The sequence below is a fragment of the Agelaius tricolor genome, unplaced genomic scaffold (genome assembly GCF_023055355.1).
Source record: "Agelaius tricolor isolate 1412-34295 unplaced genomic scaffold, bAgeTri1.0.p SCAF_6, whole genome shotgun sequence".
NCBI classification, from domain to species: domain Eukaryota; kingdom Metazoa; phylum Chordata; class Aves; order Passeriformes; family Icteridae; genus Agelaius; species Agelaius tricolor.
The window spans coordinates 6,477,505-6,502,660 of record NW_027269266.1 but is presented as its reverse complement, the minus strand read 5'-3'; the positions used below and the strand labels follow the sequence as shown (position 1 = coordinate 6,502,660).

The window sequence follows — 25,156 nt, the reverse complement described above, 5'->3', positions numbered from 1 at the left end:
AATTAAGTGGCTAAACATAGCAATTTTTACTCAGAGTCCCATGTGTTCCACAGCAGCTATTTTGAGGGGCTTGCACAGAGTTTCTCCTGAATCCATACTCCAAATTTAAGTATAAGGTTTGGCATGGCTTTTTGTAAGGGGAGATGTTTATACACACCCCCTAAAGTTGTAACTTTTGTAAACACCAGAAAAGCATCAATTCTGCTGCTTCCCAAACTTTGTTAATTGGTATGAATTCTAGAAAACATTGTAATTGATTTTATCACAATGAATTTTTAAGTTTTGTACACTTAAAAGCTGCCAGTGGTATGAAACAGCCTGAAAAAAACAGGCTGAAAAAAAAGCATCTTGCTTTGTTATACTGGTAAAAAACCTCTTCTGTTGTTACTTTGCTAGTGTAACCCAGGATTTTGAAAGCAGGTAGGTCTCTCTGCTCCCAGGACATCTTTTTCTCTAACACTTGCCCTATCCTCTCAGAGGAAAGGTGAGAATAAACCAAACAGTTCCCTGGCTGCTGGGGGCAGCACTTCTGCACCTGGAAACAGTACACCTGAATAAGCAGAATATACTACATTTAACAACTTGATTAAAAAATAAATTTTGCCAACAGGGAAAGATCAATTGGTATCACAGGCAAATTGGGAGGCACCAAAAGTAAATGGCCCAATGGACATCAGAGACAAGTCTGGCTACAGAAACAGGGCTGACAACTCCAACACAGGTAGATCACAGATGCACATTCCAGACAAGAAAGTACTTCCCTTCTCCACCCAATTTAAGGTCATTCCCTTCCTAGCAGGCCAGCCAGAGTAAAGCTAACACAAACACCAAAGCATTTAGAAAAATGGCAGTTTAATGTGTAGTGGTGACAAAAGAAACAAACCATTTATAGAGTGTTACTGAAAGAAATGTGCCTATTTTTTTTTAAGCATCCAAATGAAAAATGTGAGCAAACTCTTAAGGGAGGTATTATCTTCTTAAGACTCATATTGATGATACTGTTTATGTCTAGAAAAATCTGATTAACACAAGTGATTTGGCAACTCCAATTCTAAAGCTGTGAAAAACAGGCTAAAAAAGCCATAAAGTTATGCTGTGATCTCTAAACCCAATATAATTGGGCAAAGACAGATCTTCAAGTTGCTTTGCTACAGCTTTGAATCCAACTGAAGATCTTTTCCTGACCCACAGTCAGGGAATCAATTCACAGAATTAGAAAATAACTTCCAACACTTTAGGAAAAAAGTCGTTTTCTTCCCCAACAGACTCACCAGTGCTTGTGCCATCTAGTGGCCCCATTCTTCAGGTGAGTACCAGGGCTCCTTATCAAAAGCCTTTAGTTAGGCTGCTTCTTTTATTACTTTAAATGAAAGGCTAGAATATGCAATGCAGAACACCACTGCTGACAAAGTATCATAGAAGAGAAATTCACCCTCTCCAGATACCAGCCACCAATATGAAGCACTTGTCCCAAAAAGGGACATGACAAAACTACATTTTCTCTTTCTTCAAAAAGGCCTTGTATCCCCTTCAATGAAACCTCTAACAAGCACAGAGAGTGAAGTAACTGTTTACACATAGAAAATTGATCCTTTAGAGTAAAACAGCTCTCCTCATTCTCAATTATTTAGGTCTGAAAGACCCCAGCTTGGTTTTTCTGTATGTTTTATTAGAAAAAATATAACTATAGCTTCAATTTGGGTTCTTTTGCCTCTAGAGCCTTGGTTGCTAGTTCCACTCTCTTTTTTAACAAGCTAGCTTCTTCAGCACTCTTTTGGGCTTGGGCATGTTTCAGTAAGAAGTGGGTGAGGAAGAGTTTCAAGCCTTCCCGCAGCATTTGCAGTTTGGGGTTGTCAGATACCCTGTAAAGATACAGATCAAAAACATCATTTAGTCTTCTCCCATTTCAGAAGTTTATCATCTTCTTCAAATAGAGCTGCAGAAAAAAATCCAACCTAGTAAAGAAGTTTTATTGAAGAAGCTTTCAAATTACCAAGTCTACCTTGGTTTGGCAAGCAGCCCAAACACTCGACATACAACTGGCCTCAACAATAAAATGGAATATTGCAGCCCAAGGCTTGCTTTATGTAAACAATTACATTACAGCAAAGAACAAGGCAAACTCCATGTTCAAGCTTCCTTGTGTTGCTGCATGACAGCTGAAACATCACCACCTGATTTATTCAAACTTTATGTGATATTGCAAATCTTATCCACTCAAGTCCTCAGCATCCCTAAGGATGGAAATTTCCCAGCCTCTCCAGGCTACCCTGTCTCATATCAGAAATCAGATTTTTCAGAGAACACTGATAACAAAGCCATTAAAAATACCCCAAACATTTGTCTCTTTAGTATCACCTTCTTTTTCCTTTTTAAGATACATCCTAGCAATGACAGCTGGCAGTGAATCCCACTGCACACAGGTGGTACAGCAATAAGGGAAACAGGGAATTACAGAGCTCTGCTCATGAAAATCCAATGACCAAAATGATACATTGAATATCTGGAAGCCTTATTTTGCATGACACAGTTGCATCTCTATCAGAGCCTGTACCAACACACACATATGACACACTGGCCCCACTCAGCCAGGAAGGGCTCACATTTTAAGGGATGGAGGACTGATGTCCTGTGGAAAAGGCATAGTGCAATTCCAAACAAAATAGGCAAACTTCTTATCTTCTTAATTACTACTCAACAAGGTTTCTCTGGAAATGCCAGTGATCACTTACCTCATAAAAATGTCAGTAATTTCCTCCTCATCTGCTTTGGTTAACAGTGTGCTTAATACCTGTCGCAAGAAACGGACTTTGGGTTTGTCCAGTTCACTGAATTCAATGACCTGGCAGACAGAGAGGGACAATTAGATTAATTCAAGTATTTCAAACTTGAACAACAAGCTGGTCTTCTCTCCTAAATGAAGAACTTTAGGCACACCAACTGGCCTCTGCATATACTGAGCCTTGAGTTTAGCACAGAATAATTACCTGAGAAGGCTGCCTCCAAAAGCAAATCAATAATGAAAGAAAAGAACCTTCTAAGGAATAGAAGGCTCCTGGTACCAGAATACCAGATGTCCTTTCTCAATTAGATAAATACTTTGTAAGTACCTGGCACAATCCATTTAATTGCCTGTTTAATACATTCCAGTTACTCTTCTAATGGAATTCTGTGGACTACCCATTCTGAAATCCAAGAAATCTACTCAGCACTTTCTTGTCTAATAAAAACAACATCAGCTAAAAACCATAGCACAAAAACCACTGGCAAAGCCTGCTAATGAAGGGGCCTCAGCTCCAACTCTGGATATGCTAAAGGAAATAATCTCACAACTGCTCTAAATAAAGAAATGTAGACTTTCTCTATGCCTGGGTCACCAGAGGTTCCCTTCCCCAAATGACAGCATTACCATAATCAATTGGAACAATTTGGTAATTTTAAAACAAGTTTGTCTTAGCATAATCAGCTAAAGTACCAGATAAGTAACAGAGAAAATATACCTTCCATAGAACTAGCAAATGCAGGGAAAACACAGAAGGATTTGAAAAGAAAACACACCAACCTTGAGAACTGAAAGTGGCAGTGATTTTGTCCTTATTAAGTGAGCCAGCAGTGAAACCAAGTTGGAGATGGCAGCAGCTGACAGATTTTCTAAGTCTCTGATTTTGTCCCAAATACTAAACTGAAATGTCACCTAGGGGTCAAAGGTAAAAAAAATAATCCTACAAATCAAGTGGCTGTTTAATTGAGTAACAACATAACAAACCTTTTGACCTTGTATTCTTTATAAGCCCTTCTTTAATTAACAGAAATGCTTGATCAGACTCTTCCAATTATTTTAAAATGCATAAAACAGAAGAAATAAAACATTCAGCATTTCATTTCCTATTCAGATCTGACCATGAGTATGCCTTACTGAATGCTTAGCCATACCAGCAGAATTTTTCCTCGAGATCAAGATCCTAACAGGCATGCACCCATTCTCAGCTATTCAGTAAATCTCTTCCTAACCACAGTCATGACACAAAACCAATGAAGCAACAGATTTGTCTTTACCTGAAATCGTCTTTCATGTCCACAAAACTTGTTAGCCAAAAATGCATAGAAGGGGTTGAATGTCTTCTCCTGTAAGCAGCAGTAAAGGATGACATGAACTATTTCTCTCTCCTGCTGATCTTTCAGTCCAAGCCTAAAATTGAGCAAGAAATTGAGAATCATTTTGTAAGGAAAAACTTGTTGACACAAAGTAAGAGCTACAGTCAACATCTGAGAGTAATACTTTAAAACCTTTCCAAACATCACATTAAACTTTACTTGTTACAAAGTACCTATCAAGTCTTTAAAACTCCTAATGGACTCCAACTTGTTGGCTAAACAAGTATCCTGGTATGGCTCTGTGGAAATGCTGAAGCATTATGGGTGTTAAAGGACGAGATGCAAAAGTAAGACCTCAAGAAATAGAAGTGGAATGATAAAAGTATCAGGGAAGGAAAGGTATCCCACTCCATGTTTGCAGCACTCCATGAACAGAAGAGAGGTTCCAGCAGTAGCACTGCACCCACAGGTACCACTACAAAGGTTAAACTGTGAAAGAAAGGCTAAAGAGTGAAACAAGAACTGTAGGGTCCCATTGTGATCATCTCATGCTTGTACTGATGGTTATGGGAGGAAAACCAGCCTTTGGATCAGTGCAAGCCTATTTGGAGAAACATTTCCAGGGCCCTTGACTTCTGTGGTACTTAGTAGGGATAAGAAAACATTCTTAGATTTCTTAGATGTTTTTCTTTGGTGATATGAATTTTTTAATCTCTGGGTACCACTCAGGATACATTAATTACAAAGCACCTTAAAAAAAAAGGCCTGGAGGAAAGAATATCTATCTATCTGTACCTATCTTATGTTGGCTTCTTCAGCATGGAGGCCAAGGACTGAGCAGCCTCCCCACTCCAACAGCTGACCAGTATAAAAGAGGGCTGAGACACTCTGGCATGGAATGGTGACTAACTCACAATGCACCTGGTCTGTGATTTAACTTCCTTAATGCTGCCAAATGCTTGGCAGCATTAAAACCAATTCAAATGAAAAATGCATCATATTAGAATCTGAAAAATATCAAACAAAATTCTTCTCATTGCTTCAAGTTCAAGTTTCACAGGGCATTTTTACAACTCAAGAGTACTTGCTAACCAAGTTTGACTCCACTGGAACTTGCCTTAGTGTCTGTAGGGTAGTTGGTCATTACTTGATGCCAATATCCCTCCTTTGTACACACCTCCACATATCTGCATTGCTTGTGACCACAGACACCTCAGATTAACAGAGAAAACACTGCTGCTGAGCCCAAACTCCCTAGAGTTTAAATTTTACAGTAGGAAAATCTGGGATGATTTCTAGGCTAATGAGCAGTAAAAATTGAGAAGTCTGCTCTTCCAAAAGGGGTCAGTACTGGGAGTGCTGTGTCTGTGTCATAACCTACCTGCCCTCCCATCAGCCAACTTCCATCTGATTTCAGAGCAACAAAAGGTTTTTTTTACAAATATACAGGTTTTCAGCCATCAGATTTGTATTTAATAGATGACTTGGGAAGTTACACTGCAATCACTAGTTTGGCACACTCTCCTTTTACTTGTTCCTCATCACTCCTATCATGACTTGCTTATTTATGTTGCCAGAGCTGTAACCAAGTGACAACACTTGGATATTCAATTTTCTTCCTACCTTCACTTCTTCACAGAGCTAGAACTCTAAACATCTAAAATTTAAGAGTCTGGACTGTCTTTCACTGCTGAGCTTCACCATAAATCTGAGTAGATTTCATAAGCCTGATATTCTTTGATAAAGAATGTGAAACCACCTCAATGATTCAATTATTCATGAGTTACATGGACTTGTGTATCTTGATCCTGCTGTAAATGGGATAACTGCCTTTGAAGCAGTTTGTCACCAGCAGAAGCCTGACTCCAAGTAGGTTAGTTATCATCAGCTGAAGCCCAAGACTGTCATTGTCTTCAGATCAAAAATAGCAACACTTGAATCCCCTTTTAAGTCAGTTCAAATTATATTAGCAGATACACTCAATTTGGTAGTATTTAGCAAGAAATGGGGAATAATTTTGTAAGGAAAAACTTGCTGACACAAAGTTATCCTGAATTACACATCTCACTCCAATAGGATAGCTAAGCCTTTCATGAGTGGCTCAGTATTTTCTGAGATGTGAAGTTTCTCAAATTCTTTATTCTTCTACAAAATAACTTCAAAAATTGCCTCTCCATCAAACTTAAGCAGCATTCATTCTCTCTCCTGAGTGAAACTGTGGTTTGTGAAGAAGGTGTGGCCTTTCAGCTGATGAACAGCATCCAGTCTCACTCTCTCCTCTTTGTCACCAGTGATGTTCCCAGCCCTCTTCACTGATACCTCTGCAATCACTGAGCCACTTCAGGGAGCTGTTCTGGCTCCAAACTAATACTTTCATCTGCAGAAAGGAGGAAGGGGACTAGAAAAACTATAGCCTGAATTTCAAGTAGTTTAAATTGTCCTTTAACCACATCTCAATTCTGCCACAGAACTAGCAGCAGATGAATCAACAAGAGCAGTTAAAATATTTATTTTTATGCTCTTCCTCATGAGACACCAAACATACAAATACAAATTCCCATACACTCTGGAACACATGTTCACACTGAAGCTAATTCCTTCACTGACAATTTTGTGTACTTTCCATTATACTCTGCCAGATGAGGGCAGATTTAAGAATTCCTCCCTTTGAGTTTGCTGTATAAACATCAGCACCAACACACACCAGGCAGCCTGCAGAGAGATTTTCTGCCAAGCCTGTATGTATTCAGATTTGTGCACTAGCCTAAATAGCAGAGATGAGAGTCAAGTCCAATTTGCAAATTGAGCTGCCAGGTCTTGGCAAGTGCTGCAGCAGCAGCTAATTTCTTTTAATTGAACAGGCCATATTAAGATATTGGAATGACTCCATCACAGTCTCAAGTCCAAGCTGTGTTTTGCAAAAGTGGCATTTAATCAAATATTAGTTGACTTTATTACAAAGTCTGTTTTGGTTTGGTAAGCAAATTAAATAATTGCATGCCATCCTGGTAAGACAATACCCTTGAGTTACAAGGCTGAGACAGAAAAGTTCAGACCTGATCTCTCCCCTCCCAGTTCCTACAGACTTACAAATAATATTCTGACAAACACAAGGAATAGCTTAGCTTGAGCTCTTCCCTGATCACATCTTCTGAAGAACTGCTTGTCAAGGGGTAAGGGAACTGGTCTTCATGTGAAGCAAACCCAAAGCTAAAAAATTCTGCAAGAGGGTAGTGAAAGTGATAGAACACTATCAGGTCATGCAAGCATGGGCAGAGATGGCTTAACAAGGTGGCAGGAAGTCAAAGAAGTGGCAGTAGCACAGAAATTACAGCAATCCAGCAAAAAACCCAAAATATGATCTGCAAGGGCTTCTGGTCTGCCTCTGTGAGGAAACAAGCCTGCAGCAGCCTTTCATCCACTCTGCTGGGATACACAGCTCCAATGCAAAAAGACACAGGCTCCAAATCACAGTTACAGCCAGCAGCAACAACAACAGGGGCTATTCCATTCCTCTGACTGCCAGTCAGTTCTGCCTGCCCCCATTAATCCTGACACCAGGGTTCTGGTTCCTTCTCCTGCCCTTTTACCCTATGTGGATACCTAGCTATGCACTTCTTTTAATTGCATTGTCATCTGAATGCTCTTAAGCCCAGACCAGAAATGCTGCATTTACAACCTGTTCTTAGTTCTGAGCTGATTTCTGTACTTACTTCAGAAGTTTTTCAAAGGCATCCATGAAGTCTTCACTCGTCATCAAGACACAAAAAATACTTCTCCTGATATCAGTGTTCATTCTCAGCTTACGAGCAAGCTCCATTATTTTTGAACTCACCTGAAAATAAAGTTATATGCTATTTTATTTCTGTTTGCCTTAAAAAAAAAGCTTTTTCTGTACAGCCTTAAATAACACCATCAGTGAAGCTCTCCAGTAAACCATGAATCACCAGTCCAAAGGTCCTGAGCTTTTGTCCAGAGGCACAGACATCATCAGAAGCTTTTTCAACTATGGAAATACATTTTAATCTATTGTGCCAATTAATTTTAAGACATGCTTCTTTAACATACGTAATTCACCATGACCATCTCATCACATTACTTTTGGAATCAGCTTGCATATATGCCACAGATAGACACCACAACCTGTCAGAATTCCTACTAGCAAATCCACTGTTGAATCAAGACTTTTCTTTCACCTCAGCAATTCCACAGGATAAGAAAAAACAAGCTATACCATATTTGTAGTAACAGCTCTTATGAAGCACATGAGTACAATGTTTTAAAAAAACAGCAGAATTTACAGTCCAAAAGCTTGATCTTACAAGAGCATGTGAAGGAATTTTGGTGGGCTCTGAAATGAACTTCCTGACAAATCTTCAAGAGATCACAAACACTTAGACTTTTAATTTGGATTTACCTTTCCTACATGCAGCTTTTGCTGAGCCTGGCTTTTGGTATCACTGATCATTGGAGCTCCACTCCAGGATGAGCCCACGATCCACCAGCGACCGACCTGGTCAGCGCTGAGGAGAGACTCCAGGGACACGCGGAGCTGGGTGTCTTTACCTGAACCACTGCTGTGAACCTTGAATAACAAAACAAAAGTAAAAACCAACACAGGAGCTTTTATTTGAAATGTTTTTTCTCTCTCACAGACCACAACAAATACTTTGATTACTTAAAATTGTTTTTAAACAAAAACTTTAAGCATATAAATTCATATCTTCATAAAGGTCTTCCCATGGTTCCTCCCTAACCTTTGTTTCAATCAGCAACCTGAAAAGAATTTACAAGTTTCCCATATGATATATTTTATTAAATGCATAAAGTTATATAAATCTACATGTAGAAGCTCTTGGGTTTTTTATTTGAAAAAAGATATACTAATCTAAAAAGTAGAAATCTTTCAATCACAAAGTTTGATTAGAATTAAGAGGATGCTGACATTGCAGCATCCTACAATCTGGTCATGATTTCCCTTTTGAACACTTGTGACTACATAAAATGACACAACAAACTGCCTTATGTGTTGTACAGCTCAAATGGCAAAAATTTTAAACTCTGAACAAAATAAGAATTTTCAACAACACAGTCTAGAAGTGCATCAGAAGGACTGTAAAAATTTAAGAGAGGAAATCCTACAGAACTAGGTTACCTAGCTTGTTTTTGCCTGGCCTCTTAACCTGATATGCACATCCTGCACTGATAAATTACTTTCATCCCTTTTATACTGGGTTGTTCTAGACAAAGTGCCCATTCTGTCAAAAAAAAAACCCAAAAAACACACCAACAAAAAATCCCCAAGAAAGCTGAAATCCAATACAAATAATTCTCCTGCTTTAAGAATAACAAGGCTACACCAGCCAAGCAAGTTCTCACCAGAGCTCTCTGCAATTTGCGGAGTCTTTCAACTGGCTCAGGATCATAGCCAGGGATCTTCCTCATGTCATTGTTCCTAAGTGCCAGCATGGTCTCCAGCATGAACCGAACCTGTGGGGAAAGGAAATAGTTCTGTCAGTTCTAAGCTGTGGGTTTATTAAATAAAGTACAAGAGTGTACTTTGAAATTACTATTCTGGGAGAATAAGCAGCTCAGCTGCCAATATACACCAAAATTTAAATAGAACATGTTTGCTTTTATCCCTGTTACAGTAATTCGTGTACAAGCTTCATCTGCTAAACACCTATTTTTTGAAATGTATGAAGTATCATGAAACAGAAAAACTGTCCATTGCATAAGAGACAAACCAGTCCTGTCCCATCCATCATGAGCATTTTGGCACCTGTGTCCTAAGAACTAATGCAGAAAGACAAACAAGAAGAATGTCACGCTAATGGTAATTTAGAATCAGAATAGAATGTAGCAGAAAACGTTTCTGTAAGTTAAACTATGTATCCAAGTACTTATTACAGGCTGTTCAGAATATTAAATCTTTAGAACAAACACATACCCTTGTTTGATCCTGGAATTTCTTCTCTGCTGTGCTTGCTTTCCTCTGGGCTTCAGTGATCAGTTCTTTCAAAGCCAATGCATCATCTTTTCTTAAGGAAAAGCCCACATTTTTCAGAAGAAACAAAATCAGCTCAATCTCTTTTTCAGTGAAAGTGCTAACAAGCTTTTTCAGAATATCAAAGATCAGCAGGCAATGAACCACATGGAAGTTATACAGATGAGCAATCAAGGCAAGCAGATTTTCACATTCCTTCCCTTCAGCATCACTTTTACAGAGTTCATCAAATCTCTTCACCACAGCTTCCAAAAAGTGAGCACCAACCTGGCAACAATTCCATTAAGGGAAAAAAAAAAATCCAGCAGTTAACTCTAAGTAGATTTTACAGACATCTGTAAAACTCATTTTTGGGTCACTGCCACTATTAATTTTAAAGAAATACTGTTGCTCCTTTCAACCAATAGGGATGTTCTACATTTACATACACAGATATTTAAGTGGTGAGACATTTTTGTAGCAGTCTATGTTATTTACACCTCACATTTGACGTCCAGTTGGCTTTTAAAGCCTGTGCAAGAAAAACAAATATTATGAACCTACTGTACCCATACACCAGCATTTATTTACATAATATTCATGGACACATATTAGCATCTTTCCAGCTGTCAGACTAGCATGCTGTTACTGCTAGCCATTCATCCAGGAAAAGCTGCATGTCAAAAAGCAAACACACTCCTGAGTGTGGCATTCCAGAACAAACTCCTTAAGAGAAGGATAAAAACTAGTATTGTGAAAAAAACCCCAAAATACCAAGTTGTCACAGTTGCTGAGCATAAGGTGCAGCTGCTTTTGAAGTGGGGATAATTCTTAGATGTTTGTCAGTGGTACAGCTGGGAAAAGAAATTTTGGAATATATTTATTTCTGAAGAGAGAACTGATGCTAAAGGCTGGGATTAGAAAGCCTACAGGCTCTAAAACACAGGGAGGTGATGAATACATTGCTACTAAGTAAGACCTTCACCCATTATTGTTGTGCTAAAATCTGCTGACCTTAAGAAAACCAGGAGTCCCAGCAGCAGTACTGACCCAGCTGGGGTGTTAACTATGCAATGGCTGCACAAATTTATAAACACAGGGCAACTTCTGCATTGCTCAACCTAATCTTCAGTGCAGTTGTAGTCACACTTTCATGTAATGCATATTGTACATTTATTTTACAGAAACATTGTATTTGCAGTCAGAACTGCCTTTCAAGCAGCAAAGAGGGACAAAATAAAAGTTTAATGCCAAGGAGAAAGTTGCTTTAATTGCATCCATCTGATTTTTAATATGGTTTCAGAGCCAGCATTCAGGCCACAGTATGACAAATTAAAAAACTTGCATTAATATACCTTTTGCATTGAGATGTGGGGAGAAGAAAAAAGAGTACTCTAATAGGAATACACTACTGAAACAACTTTGTTTCCTGACAGACATCTCACTAAAATTAGCTAAAATATTCTCTTTGACATCAGGAGCTTCAGCATCACCTTGGGCAAGAGGGATTTTACCTCATTCATCAGGTTTAAAAACACAAAACAAAATCCCCTCCAAAAATCGCCACGCTTTTTGAAGTTTTTAATATTTCATGTTATAACTACTTAATTCCACTGATGATTTGCATGATTTGCTTAGAAAAGAAGTTTATCCACCATTGTAAAAGAATTCCTGCATTTGCAACCCTTATCTGGATATACATAGTTCAAAAACAATACCCTCATGTATCCATGAGAACAGAAACAGATCAGTGTAACTAAAGGGAAGAGAAACTGAAGGTTAGAAACTTTGAAAGTTAGAAACTTTTCTACTGGTTGCAGAAAGGTTGTGATGAAAAAAATGATGGGTTTATAACTGACTAGTGGTAACTCATGGAGGAGATAAAATCAGATAAAGCAATGAACTAAGACCCTTTCCTTGTGGAAGCCTTGCAAATAAGCCACAAAATACTGATGAAACTCAAATAAAGATGCTTGTCAGTGCCACAGAGTTAAAAATTACAAGGCAATTCAAACAAAATGTCAAGGAGAACACTCTACAATATGCATTACTCCACAAAATTTGTCCCCAGCACAAGAATTACCTCAATTCCTACATTATGATGAAGGATGCTGACCAGAAGGACGTGCTCCATCAGGAGCCTTGCAGGCATGGCAACTGCAGTAACACAGGCACTCATGAGAATGTCTGTCAGAGTGTCATTCATGTCCTTTCTGCTGTTGGCCATGTAGAGCTCTTCCATCTGTCCACTGATGGAGGACAAATTTGGTTCACTCAGCCTGTGGAGAAACAAAATCCAATGTTCACTCTTTCTGCTCCTTACATGATTCCACAATTTTGAGTTCACCCAACAAACAGCTATTCTTTTTAGAGAAACTAGTTTGACTTCAGAAGAAAAGATTGAAGATTGGTAAGATGAGTGGAAGGAAATGTTTGTATCTTTCTGTGTTTACTAAACTAAAAAAGTATAGTACATTTAATTCTAGTGTAGTTTAAAAAATACATGTAAAAACATGTTAGCAACAGTATTTACAAACCACTGTCAATCTGCTTACTGTCACACTGAACAGATTTATTACAAAAAGAGACTGGTTTTAGCAGTTTTAACTGTGGCACATCATGGTCTTTGAAGAAATTAAGTATGAAAATAATTAATACTTTAATGTATATGGTATATCCAATTTCAAATGACTGAACAAACTCTAGTCTATGTTTTACAGGTAACAGATGATAACTGCCAATATATTTCTGATTTAAAAAAACCTCTAAAACTGAAATTAATGTTAATTACTTTTTCTATTCTGCAGTACTTTAACCTAGGAAGGGTTGCTCCTCTTCAGATGTAGTGTTAGAGAAATTTAATTTAATAAAAAAACCCAAAACAAACCAAAACCTGTTTTCTTCTGAGTCTTTTTTAATAAGCATACTCCAACTGACACTTAGTGAATTACAGCTAGCACTTGCAGGGAACTGCTCTGTGGAATCCAGCCCAATCTTAAATTTATTTTCTAGATGTTTCAACATCTATAATGACTAACTTTGAAGAATTTATACCAATAAAGATAATTATTCTTAACAATAGCAGACATGATTGCCAACTTAAAATCAGTTTGTGAAGAGAAAAGTCACATCCTTGCCACCTGGGCTTGAATGATGAGCATTGTCACATTGATCCAGAAAGATTAATGACTTTCCTCATTACACTACCTATTAATGAGGCCATTCACTATTTTCTTCAGTCTTCCCAATTCTTCTCTTTTCTTGTCATCAAGTGTCTCCTGTGCTTTCCTTATTTGAGGAGGAACATACTTTGTAGCACCGTGATTATCACTCTTAGGGGGAAAACAAAACAAGGTGTCAATGAGACCACTATCTTAAACACTTGAACACAAATATACATTTCTATTTAGGATTAAAGTGCCAAACTTTTAGTTAAGGATATATCTTACCATCTAATAATCAACACCAAAGGAACAACATGAAGAAAAGAAGCAGGTGAAAAATAACCCTTTATGACAAACTTGACAACAGCAAAGCCCCTTTTCTCTAAATTTCTTTAAGTTATGGTCATTAAAACCTGGCATCTTAAATCTTGGTTTTACTCAAGTTTTATTTAGGCCCATGAAAGCTGCATGCCCTGTGTGACCTCCTCTCCTCCACCCATTCAACAAGACCTAATACTGGCAGAACCTCTAAGATCATTCAGAAAGTAACATTTCAGTGTGTAGCCACCGCTGATTTCAACACAAGCTCTCTCTGCAGAAGGGCTTGATCATATTCCTACACTCTAATGCCAGGGCAGCTCCTTTTATTTGCAGATTTCTCACACAGCTCCCACATGCCTTGTGCTGTAGGGTATTATCTGCCCCCAGCCTGACTCAGTGTGGAAACCCAGGGCACTGGGAATATTTCTCTGTCTGCTCTGGGGTGCCTTGACTCCCAGGGCAGCACTGACTTTGACCCTCACTCATGGAGAAAGTTTCCTGGACTTCAAGATAGACCAGGATCCACAAAAGTGTGAAATAATTATAGAGAGCAGTGTAGGTGTGTCACTAGGTGAGAAATTTAGGTTTTGGGATTTGTAGTATGTTGAGGATGGAAGCAAGATGGAGGGCACAGGGTGTTGTCCTGGGTTTCTTTTCCATGCTGCTTCTTCCTTCTTCTTCATGGGTTTGGGTGGCATTTGTAATTGGGCAGAAAAGTCCACATTGCAGCTCTTTGGGATCAGTTATTGGGATAAAAGGGGAAATAATCTAGGTGTCAATTCTGAATTGGATAGTTTAGTCTTAAAAGACCTCGGAACAAGAGGTTGTTGGCCATTTTGTGCCTTCTAATGAAAAGCTGCCCAACTCACAGTAATAAGACTGTTTTACTGATAAGAAATAATAAACACTTGAGTCTGAACATGAACTACTGTCTCAAGTGCCTTCAATCCAGACCCAGAGAAACCCACGACCGGTACCCCAGCAACTGGGACCCCCACAACTCGGGAACTCTCCCTCCACGTCTAACAAGTGTCTCCAGGACCTGGCAGACCCCTCGAGTCAACAGTGTCGCTGGATCCGACTGTTTAGAACCAGGACAGCGCTCCACGTGGCCCGAGCGGACAGCGAACACCTGGGCTTAACAGCGGCGATGCAACCCTGCTCTCTGTTCAGGTTGCGGATGTGCTTTGGGAAGCAGGTCTGTGCTCTCTGAGGCGAACATCCTACCTCTGCCTCCTCCTCCTCCTCCTCCTCGCTCGAGGGCTCGCTGGCCTCTGGCACCCCGCCGTCCTCGGGAGATGAGCTCTCGCTCTCGCAATGTCCTTCCACATCATCCGCCTCGGAGGGCTCTGAGGCGTCCTCACCGTCCTCCTCGCCCTCACCATCTTCCTCGTCGTCGCCATCCTCCTCGTCCTCACCATCCTCCTCGCCATCCTCCTCCATCCCCGGCGGGCGCTGCCGCGGCCCGGGCTCGGTGTCCTGCTGCTCGGTCTCGTCGTCGCTGCTCTCGCAGAGCTGGCTGAGCCCGGCCCGTGTGCCCAGCGCCCCCAGCACGTATCCCAGCCCGTCCCGCAGGAAGCTCTGCGGCAGCCGCTCGTTCGCGGGCCCCTCCTGCTTCTTGCGACGCTTCCCGAGCCCCAGCTGCCGCTCCAGCCGCCGGATCTCCTTCTCCTCCTCCTCGTTGGCTTCCAGCAGGGCCCGTTTCCGCGCAGAGGTGGCTGCGGCGGCGGAGGGGGCCTCAAGGGCTGTCGGTGCCGGTGCCGACACCGGCCTGGGCCGCTGCTTCCCAGCGGCGGGCGAAGCCGGGGCTCCGGGGCGGGCGGCAGGAGCCGGCTTGGCCTGGCCCGGCTTGGCCGGAGTGGGCTTGGCCGAAGCGGACTTGGCCGGGGCCGGCTTGACTGGAGCGGGCTTGGCTGCAGGGGACTTGGCCGGGGCGGTGGGAGCCTCCACCAGCTCCCCGCGCTGGAGTCGGCGGCGGCGGCTCCGCTTTAGTCTGCGCTTCTCCTTCCTGGCTTCCCGACGGCTCCTGCGGTTGTACCTCTCCGAGTCTTTGAGCAGGGCCAGCGGCGGCTGGCCGCCGGCCGCCTGCACGTAGTCCTGCACCGCCTGCCGCAGCCGGTCCAGTTTCCCGCCGCGGCGGGCGCGGGCGGCCGGCCCCCGCTTCATCCTGCCCGCAGCCACACCGCGCCTGGGCGCCGCCATCTTGGAGAGGGGCCGGGCTGCCGCTTCCGGCGCGCGGCCGCCATGCCGGGCACAGCGCCCCCTGCTGGGCGCGGGCGGCCGCGGCTCTGAGGGGACGGGACCCTGGAGTGCCGCTTCAGAGGCGCTCGGTCGGTAGGGATCCCCTCGTTTGTGTGTATGTATTCAAGAATCACAGAATCATAGAATAAATTTAGGTCGGAAAAGACCTGTGAGATCATCGAGTCCAACCTATGACCGAACACCATCACGGCAACTAGACCGTGGCATTAAGTATAGTGCTTAAGAACCTCCAGACACCGGGACTCCACCACGTCCCTGGGCAGTCCATTCCAGTCACCCTTTCTGTGAAGAAATTTCTCCTAATGTCCAACCTGAACATCCTCTGGTGCAGTTTGAGGCTGTGTCCCCTCGTCCTATCACTTGTTACCTGGGAGAAGGTCCCGACCCCCACCTGGCTACAGCCTCCTTTCAGGTGGTGTAGAGAGTGGTAAGGTCGCTCCTAAACCTCCTTTTCTCCAGGCTAAATAACCCCAGCTCCTTTCAGCCACTGCTTATAGGATTTATGTTACACACCCTTCACCAGCTTTGTTGCCCGTTTATAGACATGCTCCAGAAAGAAAGTGCAAGGCTTGTCCCTCTTACACCAGGGACTGGAGCAATTTGTCCATCACAGCCCTGGCTGTGATCACAAGGCTCCTGTCACTATAGGACACAAAACAACACAAGTGCACACACCACTGCTCTCAAGGTGAAGAAAAAGGAAGTTTATTTTCTGGCTCCAACATTTATAGTTTTCCACAAGTGACAGTGGATTGGAAGGTGAAAGTGCCACCTCTCCAATGACACTGGACAAACCAACAGTCCATCAAATTTCTCCTCCTCCATAAAAGAATGCAAAACAATAAGTTATTTACAGAAAGTGTGTGAGAAAGTTTGCTACAAGAATGTAAACATCAGAAGGCTTAGAAAATCTTAAAAAATCAGGGTGACAGGCTCCCATGGGGCATGAGGCTCTCGCTGATGCCTCTTGAGGAGCTGAGGTACACCAGCCCCTGGCCACCCCTCCACCTGCCAAGACCCACATTTTAAGCCCCTTCCAGCACTGCCAAGCTCAGGTGTATCTTCCTGAGTGTGCCAGAGCCAACATCCATGTCCATGGTCTTCCGTAGAGGAACTTGGGGTGCTGATGGATGACAAGCTGTTCTTGAGTCACCAGTGTTTCCTTATGGCCAAGAAAGCCATGGGATCCTCAAGTGCATTTGGAAGGGCATTGTCAGGAGGTCGGGGAGGTGATGCTGCCTCTCTGCTCCTCTCTTGTGAGGCACATCTGGAATGCTGTATGCAGTTCTGGTCTCCTCAGGACAAGAGAGACATGGAGCTCCTGGAGCAAGTCCAGTGGAGGGTACAAAGAGGGTTAAGGGACTGGAGCATCTCTCTTATGAGAAAAGGCTGAGGGAGCAGGGTCTGTTCAGCCTCTAAAAGAGAGATGACTGAGAGGGGACCTCATTAATGTATATAAATGTCTATGGGAGGGTGCCAAGAGGATGGACCAGGCTCTTCACAGTGGTACCAAGAAATAGCACAAAAGGCAATGGGCAGGAACTGATGCACATAAGTTCCACCTAAACATGATGAAGAACTGTTGTGTGGGTGACCATGCACTGGAACAGACGGCTCAGAGAGGATGTGGAGTCTCCCTTACTGCAGGAATTCCAGAAGCATCTGGATGCATTCCTGTGCCCTGTGCTCTGGGAGGACCCTGCTTGAGCAGGGACATCGGCCCAGATGACCCATTGACCCTTCCAGCCTGACCCATTCTGGCATTCTGTGACTGGTGCCAACTTCTCTTGGGGCATTTCCACCCTCACCAGTGTTCAGGACGAGGTGATGCCACTGCTGGGGCCTGTGCCTCTGCAACAGGCATGCATCCTCCTGGCTCTGCACAGCTGGTGACAGCTTGTCTGTCATCCATGTGATCAGAGGAAATTAAATGTCCCATGGCAGTTTGCTGCTGTCAGCAGGAAAACCAACTGGTCAAGCTTATTTTTAGTCTGTGCTGTGCTCCAGGCTTATGGAGCCTGCTGCATGTGTGCCAGTCATGTCTGGCAGATGATCAGAGTTTCCCAAAACACAGATTTTTTTCCCAATTTTCATTGAAAACTGGGCAGAGGAAAGAATTTCTTGGCTGTACAAAGAGCCTCAAGATGAGCCTAGACATTAGCAAACATGAGAAAAACACAAATGAAAGCCAGCACACATGAGCCAGTTTCAGAAAAAGAGTTGGTCTTGAGCCTGCTGTGGCGGCCAAATCCACCAAATCCAGAGGAAGTCAGGTTTCATTTTGTTTGTAGTGGTACTCCTGACCTCTTTTGGACAATGAACTACTGCACAGGACTTATGTTTTGCCTGACAATTTAATGTGGCTTTATTACTCAGAAGATTATTTTTGTCTTTCTATGCATGTTTCCATATTCTCTGATTACATCATATGTCCTAGGTGACCCATGCCTCAGAAATTCAGCTTTCTCAAGGCTGATGCATAATGAATCTTTCATCCTCACTGACAAAATATGTTGCATTGATTTGTCAAGGCATTCCTTTTGCTACATTTTGAACTATATATTATGTTGTAATTTATTGCCAGGCCACTCTTTATTCATGCACAGACAGCTCACATGCATTTTGCATCCTATTTTATAGATTTATTGATAACAGTAATCCAGCAGCATGCCAGAATGCAAGATAAATACAGCTGAATATAATTTGAGAAAATATTAGGTGCTTTTAGAACCCTAAGATTTGCATCTTCCTTGTGTCTAATAATGTAATTTGTTAGTCAGGGAAAGAGAGCTTTCCAATAATGGGAAATTTCATGTGTCTTCAAAGAGAGAAAATGCCATTATTTGCCTTCTTCAATAATTCATGTCACAAAGCAAAATGTGAAGAGCATGTATTTTGCTAAACCCCATAATCCCAAATTTGGGTTAAAATAGGCATGTTACTTTTGCAAAATGTATGAATAGAATTATTATTACCTGTTTTAGAAGTAAAAAAAAAATCAAAGAACTAAAACAGTATTTCAGACAAAGTATAAATATAATAGTAAAAAAAATGTAATATTTAAAGAAATACCAATCTGCTTAATAGACTAAGCCAGCATTCAAATCTACTGATGTCTTATCAAAAGAAATACATTACAACAAATATTTCCGATCCTATCTGAGAATATTGTGGTTTATTATTTTACATTTACCAATTTGGCTTTGAGTAACTGGTAAATACAGTCTTCTTAAGGTCTAAAATGTGAATAAATTAGAAACTCCTGCCAAGGACTCTTCCAACATTCCTGTGTTGTCTAAATACCAGAAAAGGCAGGAAATCCAGTTTCCATTTCACAAATTTCACTTTTAGATCTCTGCATCATGTGAGCATCACTTAGCAAACACTGGAGTTTGGAGCTGAGGGAACATTTTGTAATTGTTCTTTGTTTTGACAGTGATCCCACATCAGAGAACAAGCCACGAGGGCAGGCTTCACATTTGCAATGAAATTGAGCATAATGGCATGATTCACTGGAAATGAAAGTTCATATAGAATTGTTGCTTCCTGCTGAGATAATCTTTGTTAGCAGGTTTCCTTTCCTATCACTTCATATTAATGGATTATTATTTCCCAGCCCTCAGCAGAATGAGCAGAATACAGTTCCTTTAGCTGCCTGTCTGCTATTGTCTCCTGATCCCCTCCCACATGCCATGAAAATGTGCCTTAGTGACTACATAATGCACATAGGTAGATTCTGGCTCTTTTGTAATTTGCAGCTATTGAGAATATTTATCACCACGGGAAATATCAAAGCAGCACCAGAAACACTTTTAGACTGAGCTCATAAGGGTGGCTCTTTGTTCTCATCAATGGAGAAAACAACCTGATTAAGGTAAGAACATGGCTTTAAATACAAAGCCTTTTTTGACTCTACAGAATAAAAACTTCTGGCCAGAATGAATTTATTCTGAGGAGAGAGAGCCTCTGAAGAGTGCAAGTGACTCTGCCATGAGTGTCCACCACAGCATCCATCTACAGCCTCTCCCCATGCCATACTGTCACCACTGGGATCAGCAGAACTGAAATTTGGTCTGTGGAAGGACACTTTTCTTCTGGAAAGCATTTTGCAGAGTCTCAAGGCAGTATAAAGTTGCTGGTTGTTCACATGTGTTTCAGTCCTATCTATTGCAGAAGGTACTGGTAGGTGAAGAAAGTGGTTTCTGTAGTGTTGTAAAGATACATCCCTGTCACTCAGAATCAGAAACAGCCAATCTTTTTTTTTGGTTGTTGGTTTGTTGGGGGTTTGTTTGTTTGTTTGTTTGTTTGTTGGGTTTTTGTTTGTTTTTTTTTTTTTTTTTTTATTTTTTTTTTTGTTTGGTTTATTATTTTTTTCACAGGGTGTATATGCTAAGTAATTCCTGAAGTCTTGATCTGTAGACAGCTTACCCAGGCATGCTGAAGACTGACTACACAAAGTCTAGAAAAATATCTGTTCTGGCACTTTCTCCCACATTTCCATCATCTTTGTACCCGACCCTGGGCTGGTCATTTATCTTCCCTCTGCTGCCTTTGTGCAAAATGAACTTCCTTCCATCACTGTGAGACTAAAGCCACACAAGTGGATCCTTGTGGATCTCCAGGTTTCTTGGCTGAGGAAGTTCCACCCACAGCACCTCCCCTTGAGGTGTAATTCCTGCCTCTTCTCTGGGGCTGCCCCAACAGATTTGCTGACTGAAAGATTTGCTGAGTTTTTAATGTAATTTCTTTCTTTTAGTCCCTGAAATCAATGTCACTTGAGTCAGTGCTCGCTGGTGATACTCTTTAGAAGAGATCTGCCATTTGTTTGAGCTCATTTAGGCTGTTTGATTGAGACAAATTAGAAAGTAACCATGAGTATTTCACATGAGGATGTCTGGAGCTTTCCCCCTCCCCTCCAAAAAAGCAGAAGATGAAAGTGGAAACCTCAGCTGGCAAAACTCAAGTAGGGAGAAAATACATATTCACTGATTTTAATCATTAATATATTTTAGTTAATTGGAAGGAAGGAGTGGGTACTAAAGGTTATTATTTAGATAAATGATCCAAAAGACAAGCATAAAAAAGACAGATATTCTGAGTGAAAGCAGAAACCCATTTCCCCAATCCATTAGCATTTTTAGTTTTAAGCTATAAGGAGATTATCTAATATGTTGCACAAGGATGACTGAAAAAATGCAATCAGATTACTTTCTTGCTATTGAAAGGAAGAGGTAAATTTCAACTAAAACGAGCTTATAAATTAGTGTTTTGTGCCCATCAGAGTTTAAAAATAAACAATTGTAAATCAGACTAGCACCATTGATCAAAGTCCCACATTATGGCACTTTGCATTTCTCACACAAAATTTATATAATCAAAGCTTCTGTGCCAAGAATTGTCTCTGTGGGAGACTTAGTGCTAAACACCAACCTTATCTAATGAACACTTGTATTGTCATTTAGAAGGCAGTTTTCATCAAAAACCTGTACATGCATACCAAGGGATCCTTTTCCCTCTGTTCTTTCTCCTTTGTTGTTAATTACTTAGCTTTAACATCCCAGTTGGAATTCTGTTCCCTGAAGATCAGTCTTTATTAGCTATTTCTTTAGTTCTGACAAGGCAACTTCAGAAAAAGAACACTTAGAGTGACACTCCAGAAAAAATATCTGGGAATGCTTGAATTCAACAAACGAATTCCCTAAACTTAACAGGTACTGTCACTTTGTTAAAGTCACCTTTTACCTGTTTGTTTGTTTATTTACTTATAAGACTGAAGACAGTGACAAGAGTATGTGCTGTGCCACTGACACAGCAGCAGTGGCAGCAGTAGCAGTGTGCAGTGCTACTGCTCATCCCCTGTCTCTGGTACATGGTGTAAGGTGATCATTTCCACACAATCTGCAGCAGCTTTTTCAGCTCAGTGACGTGCTCCTAGCTACTAACAAAAGTCTTACTGCATTTTTCCTGAGGCTTTGCTAAACATGTAAAATATGATGTGTGTCTGAGCCAAATACAATGAAGCATTTGGAGGTCTCTCCAGGGTGTACTGAAACAATGATATCAATTTACACATTTTGGCTGCCATTCTATATTTTAGTCCCAGTTGTTATAAAGCATGATGTTATTATGTATAATACAGGATTGATTTAAGGTACAGCTCCTGATCAGGAGTTCTGCTTACATGACCATAAACAGAGTGTAGCAGTGGACTGTGCCTGCCACATCTCTAGTTACAGACCCTTCTCTCAAAGTACTTTGAAACAGCCACACTGATCTAAGCCTGACAGACAACAGAGATCTTCTCCCTCAGTTTAGACAGACACCTACGGCTGAGCCAGTCTCCTTGCTCTCTGTTTATAGTCAAACAGAGAGAAATAATGACTTTTGGAGAAAAAAAACCTCATCTGATTCATCTTAGGCTTCTGCATCAGGACAAGAGGATCAGTGCCTTAGACTCCTTAGCCCAGGGTGAAAAGGCTGCCTTCCATGACTGGCTTAGCTGCAGGCAATGGCCTTGCAGATACCTCATGAGGTGACTCATGCAAAGGTCAGGGCAGCAAAACAAAACCGTACTCACTGGACCTTAGGTAACCTCGTGTTTACACAGTTTGTGTCTGGCAGTATGTAAAACTAAATACCACCCTGATCTACTCCTTCACTTGATGACTTCCCTTTTAAGTGATTGCCATCTTTCAAACCTGCAGTTTTGCAGCTACTTTAGGTCAACCTCATTCTGCCATGAATTTGTCCAGGTAATGCTTTTCCCCATGTTAACACCAGGAGTCACAGCATAATGCACCAAATTCAAGATTTGATCAGAATGAAATGAAAAGGTTTTTAAATTGGACTGGCTTAATTTTGTTATTCAGCTACACAGAGAAGTAGCTAGCTGTGGGAAAGGCAAGAGAACTTCTTCCAGTAGCAGCACAGAGCAAGATCACTCATAATCAGTTATGAAACTACACTACTAGCAGATCACAGAAATTACTGTGTCAGAGTTATTTCCCATGCTGCTTTAAGGGAGAATTCATTATTCAACAGCTACAGCTGGCCCTTCTGTTGGCCAGTCTGAAACAGGTTTTGAAACAGAGGTAAAAACAGGGACAATTACAAAACCCCTTTTTGTGTAATTACATTGTCATAAAAGGGTTTGTCTTCTTTGCTTTTCTTAATAATTTTCTAAAAAGCAAAGCACCTAACAAGTAAGTTAATGTTAAGAATGAAGCCTACACAACAGTATGTGTGTGCCTAGGGAGATGGCTGAGTCTGTGCAGCTTGAATTTTTGTTTCCTCAGTGGAAATTCCCTCCTTGTTTACTGGTGGCAAATGTAAGAAATCTATTTTTAGGACAACCCACATTTGTCTAGATGCACTTTCAGAATGGCAGTGTTAAACTTACTGCATCCTATTCCTCTAAGTAATCATGGGGAAAAACACACTTAAATTAAGGCACATGTTAGTATAATTTAGAATTTTATGATTACAGAAATCAACTGAAGAGACAGTTTTATTCTTCATCTTATAATTGCAGTTGTAAATTCTTAACTGCAGGTGTGATATTTTCATTAAGTGTTTAAATAAATCCTCACAATGTGGGGCCCTCATCCCTGATGTGGGACTCCTGCAGCCCCATAATGAAGAGGAAACAACAAAAGCAAGAATAAATAACTGTGCTCCTGCTTTTAAGGTATGTTAAGGCATTGGTTTGAATTCTGAGCTCTTTAATTAGTCCTGAATCCTGCACTTGAGTGGTTCCAGTTCTAAGATCTGTTATCTTTGTGGTGACATTTCTGCCTGGTTTTGAGCTCTGCAGATGAAAGAGGAAGCTTGAAAGGAAGAGAAGCATATTAGCAATTTGGCCATATATATATTTTTTTTTCTTTTTCTTTTCCTAGCGGAGGAGATAGTTAATGCATATTAATGCATGGCACTAGTAGTGATGATGATATCTGTCTATGGATGAGCTGCCCATATGCAGGACTTGTTTTCTTCTCTGGCATTTACAGAAGGAGACAACACCAGTTATGTGATCTTAATGTTCCTTTTCTTGGTAAATTGATCATGGCTTCTTTCTGTTTCAATTTGGGTATTGAAAGAAACTTGATCTACACATGACCAAAGACCAGATGTAACTGAGTCTCAGTCCTGATGTAGTAACATCCTCTTTGTAACCTTGGGCAGGTCACTTGATCTTTGAATTTTACAGCTTCATATTTTGTTATGCAAATTAGTGATAAAGATGTTGTGGTGTTAACCTGAGCTGCATTAGTGGTGGGAGAACTGTTCAGATGTTCTTCATATAGGATGGTGAAGAGGAAGTTGTGCTAGGCAAGAAGTGCTATGAGAGATAAATCTGAGTAGCAGAACTCAGATACTGAACCTAAAGGTGAGAAAGCACTGGGAGTTGGGGTTCAATATGACATTGACTATTTTTTAACTCACAGGATCAAGCAGTTGACCTGTTTTGTTGAAGACTGGAATTTTGTATTTTCCATACCTTTCACATGCCTAATTTCAATTGCTTTTTCCCATCAGCAGGAAAGGTCATTCTCATTAGAAGACAAATAAGGCAAATTGGATGGATTCAATTTGCATGTTTGAATATGCGAATGAACACACTTCCCATTTTTCTTCCCAAGGACTGACCTCTCAGACAAACAGAATTTATTCTACTCTTAGCTGAAAGTGAACTTCCATACAATAAAGATGGCTGGGAGTCACAGGGCATCTGACATAGTTTAGCTAATTATGATTCCAGATATTTGATGGCAGACAGAAAACCTGTGGCCGGATTTCACAAGAATGAAAAATTAGAAGTCAGCCTAGATTCCAGTTTTTGTGTAGAAACAGAGGTGATTAAGTGAAATTATTAGACTTGTTCAAGGCCAACATCAAAAATAGTTTTAGAGACTCGTGTATAAGATTGATGTTATCAGCAGCCTCTTGATGCAGACTGGGAACACAGCCATGGAACAATCCCAACCTCCAGCAATAAGGAAGCAGATTCAAGGTCACTTGCAAGCTGAGATGCTTTAAATAGCACATCTTAATGCTTGCTTACATTCTGCACTGACCAGGGGTTCTTGCAGTACCAAGGATTGTCCTTTTATTAGGTAATCACTATGAGTGATTATCAGATGAGAAAAACCTTGCCATCATTATCTGTGATGGACAATACACCATTATTCTGCAATAGAATTTCAAAGTATCACCACACTTTATTCTTTAGTAACTAGATTGAATAAGGGTGTGATCCAGTATTACTCTCCAGTTCCTTCAAAAATAATTACACACTAAAAATTGTAATACATCAAAAATTTAATTACAC

The 25,156-nt window shown here is 41.0% G+C and overlaps 1 protein-coding gene across 1 annotated transcript; it reads right to left on the bottom strand.

Annotated features, from left to right (window-relative positions):
* Positions 1 to 835: 835 nt before the first annotated feature.
* NOM1 (nucleolar protein with MIF4G domain 1) lies at positions 836 to 15,812 on the bottom strand. Its single transcript, XM_071428595.1, is given in 12 exon segments — positions 836 to 1,862; positions 2,733 to 2,842; positions 3,563 to 3,694; positions 4,057 to 4,189; positions 7,809 to 7,930; positions 8,513 to 8,680; positions 9,475 to 9,585; positions 10,046 to 10,369; positions 12,165 to 12,360; positions 13,289 to 13,413; positions 14,794 to 15,785; positions 15,788 to 15,812. Coding segments are annotated over 12 exon segments (2,616 nt in total). The 3' UTR covers positions 836 to 1,684.
* Between the last annotated feature and the right edge of the window lie 9,344 nt (positions 15,813 to 25,156).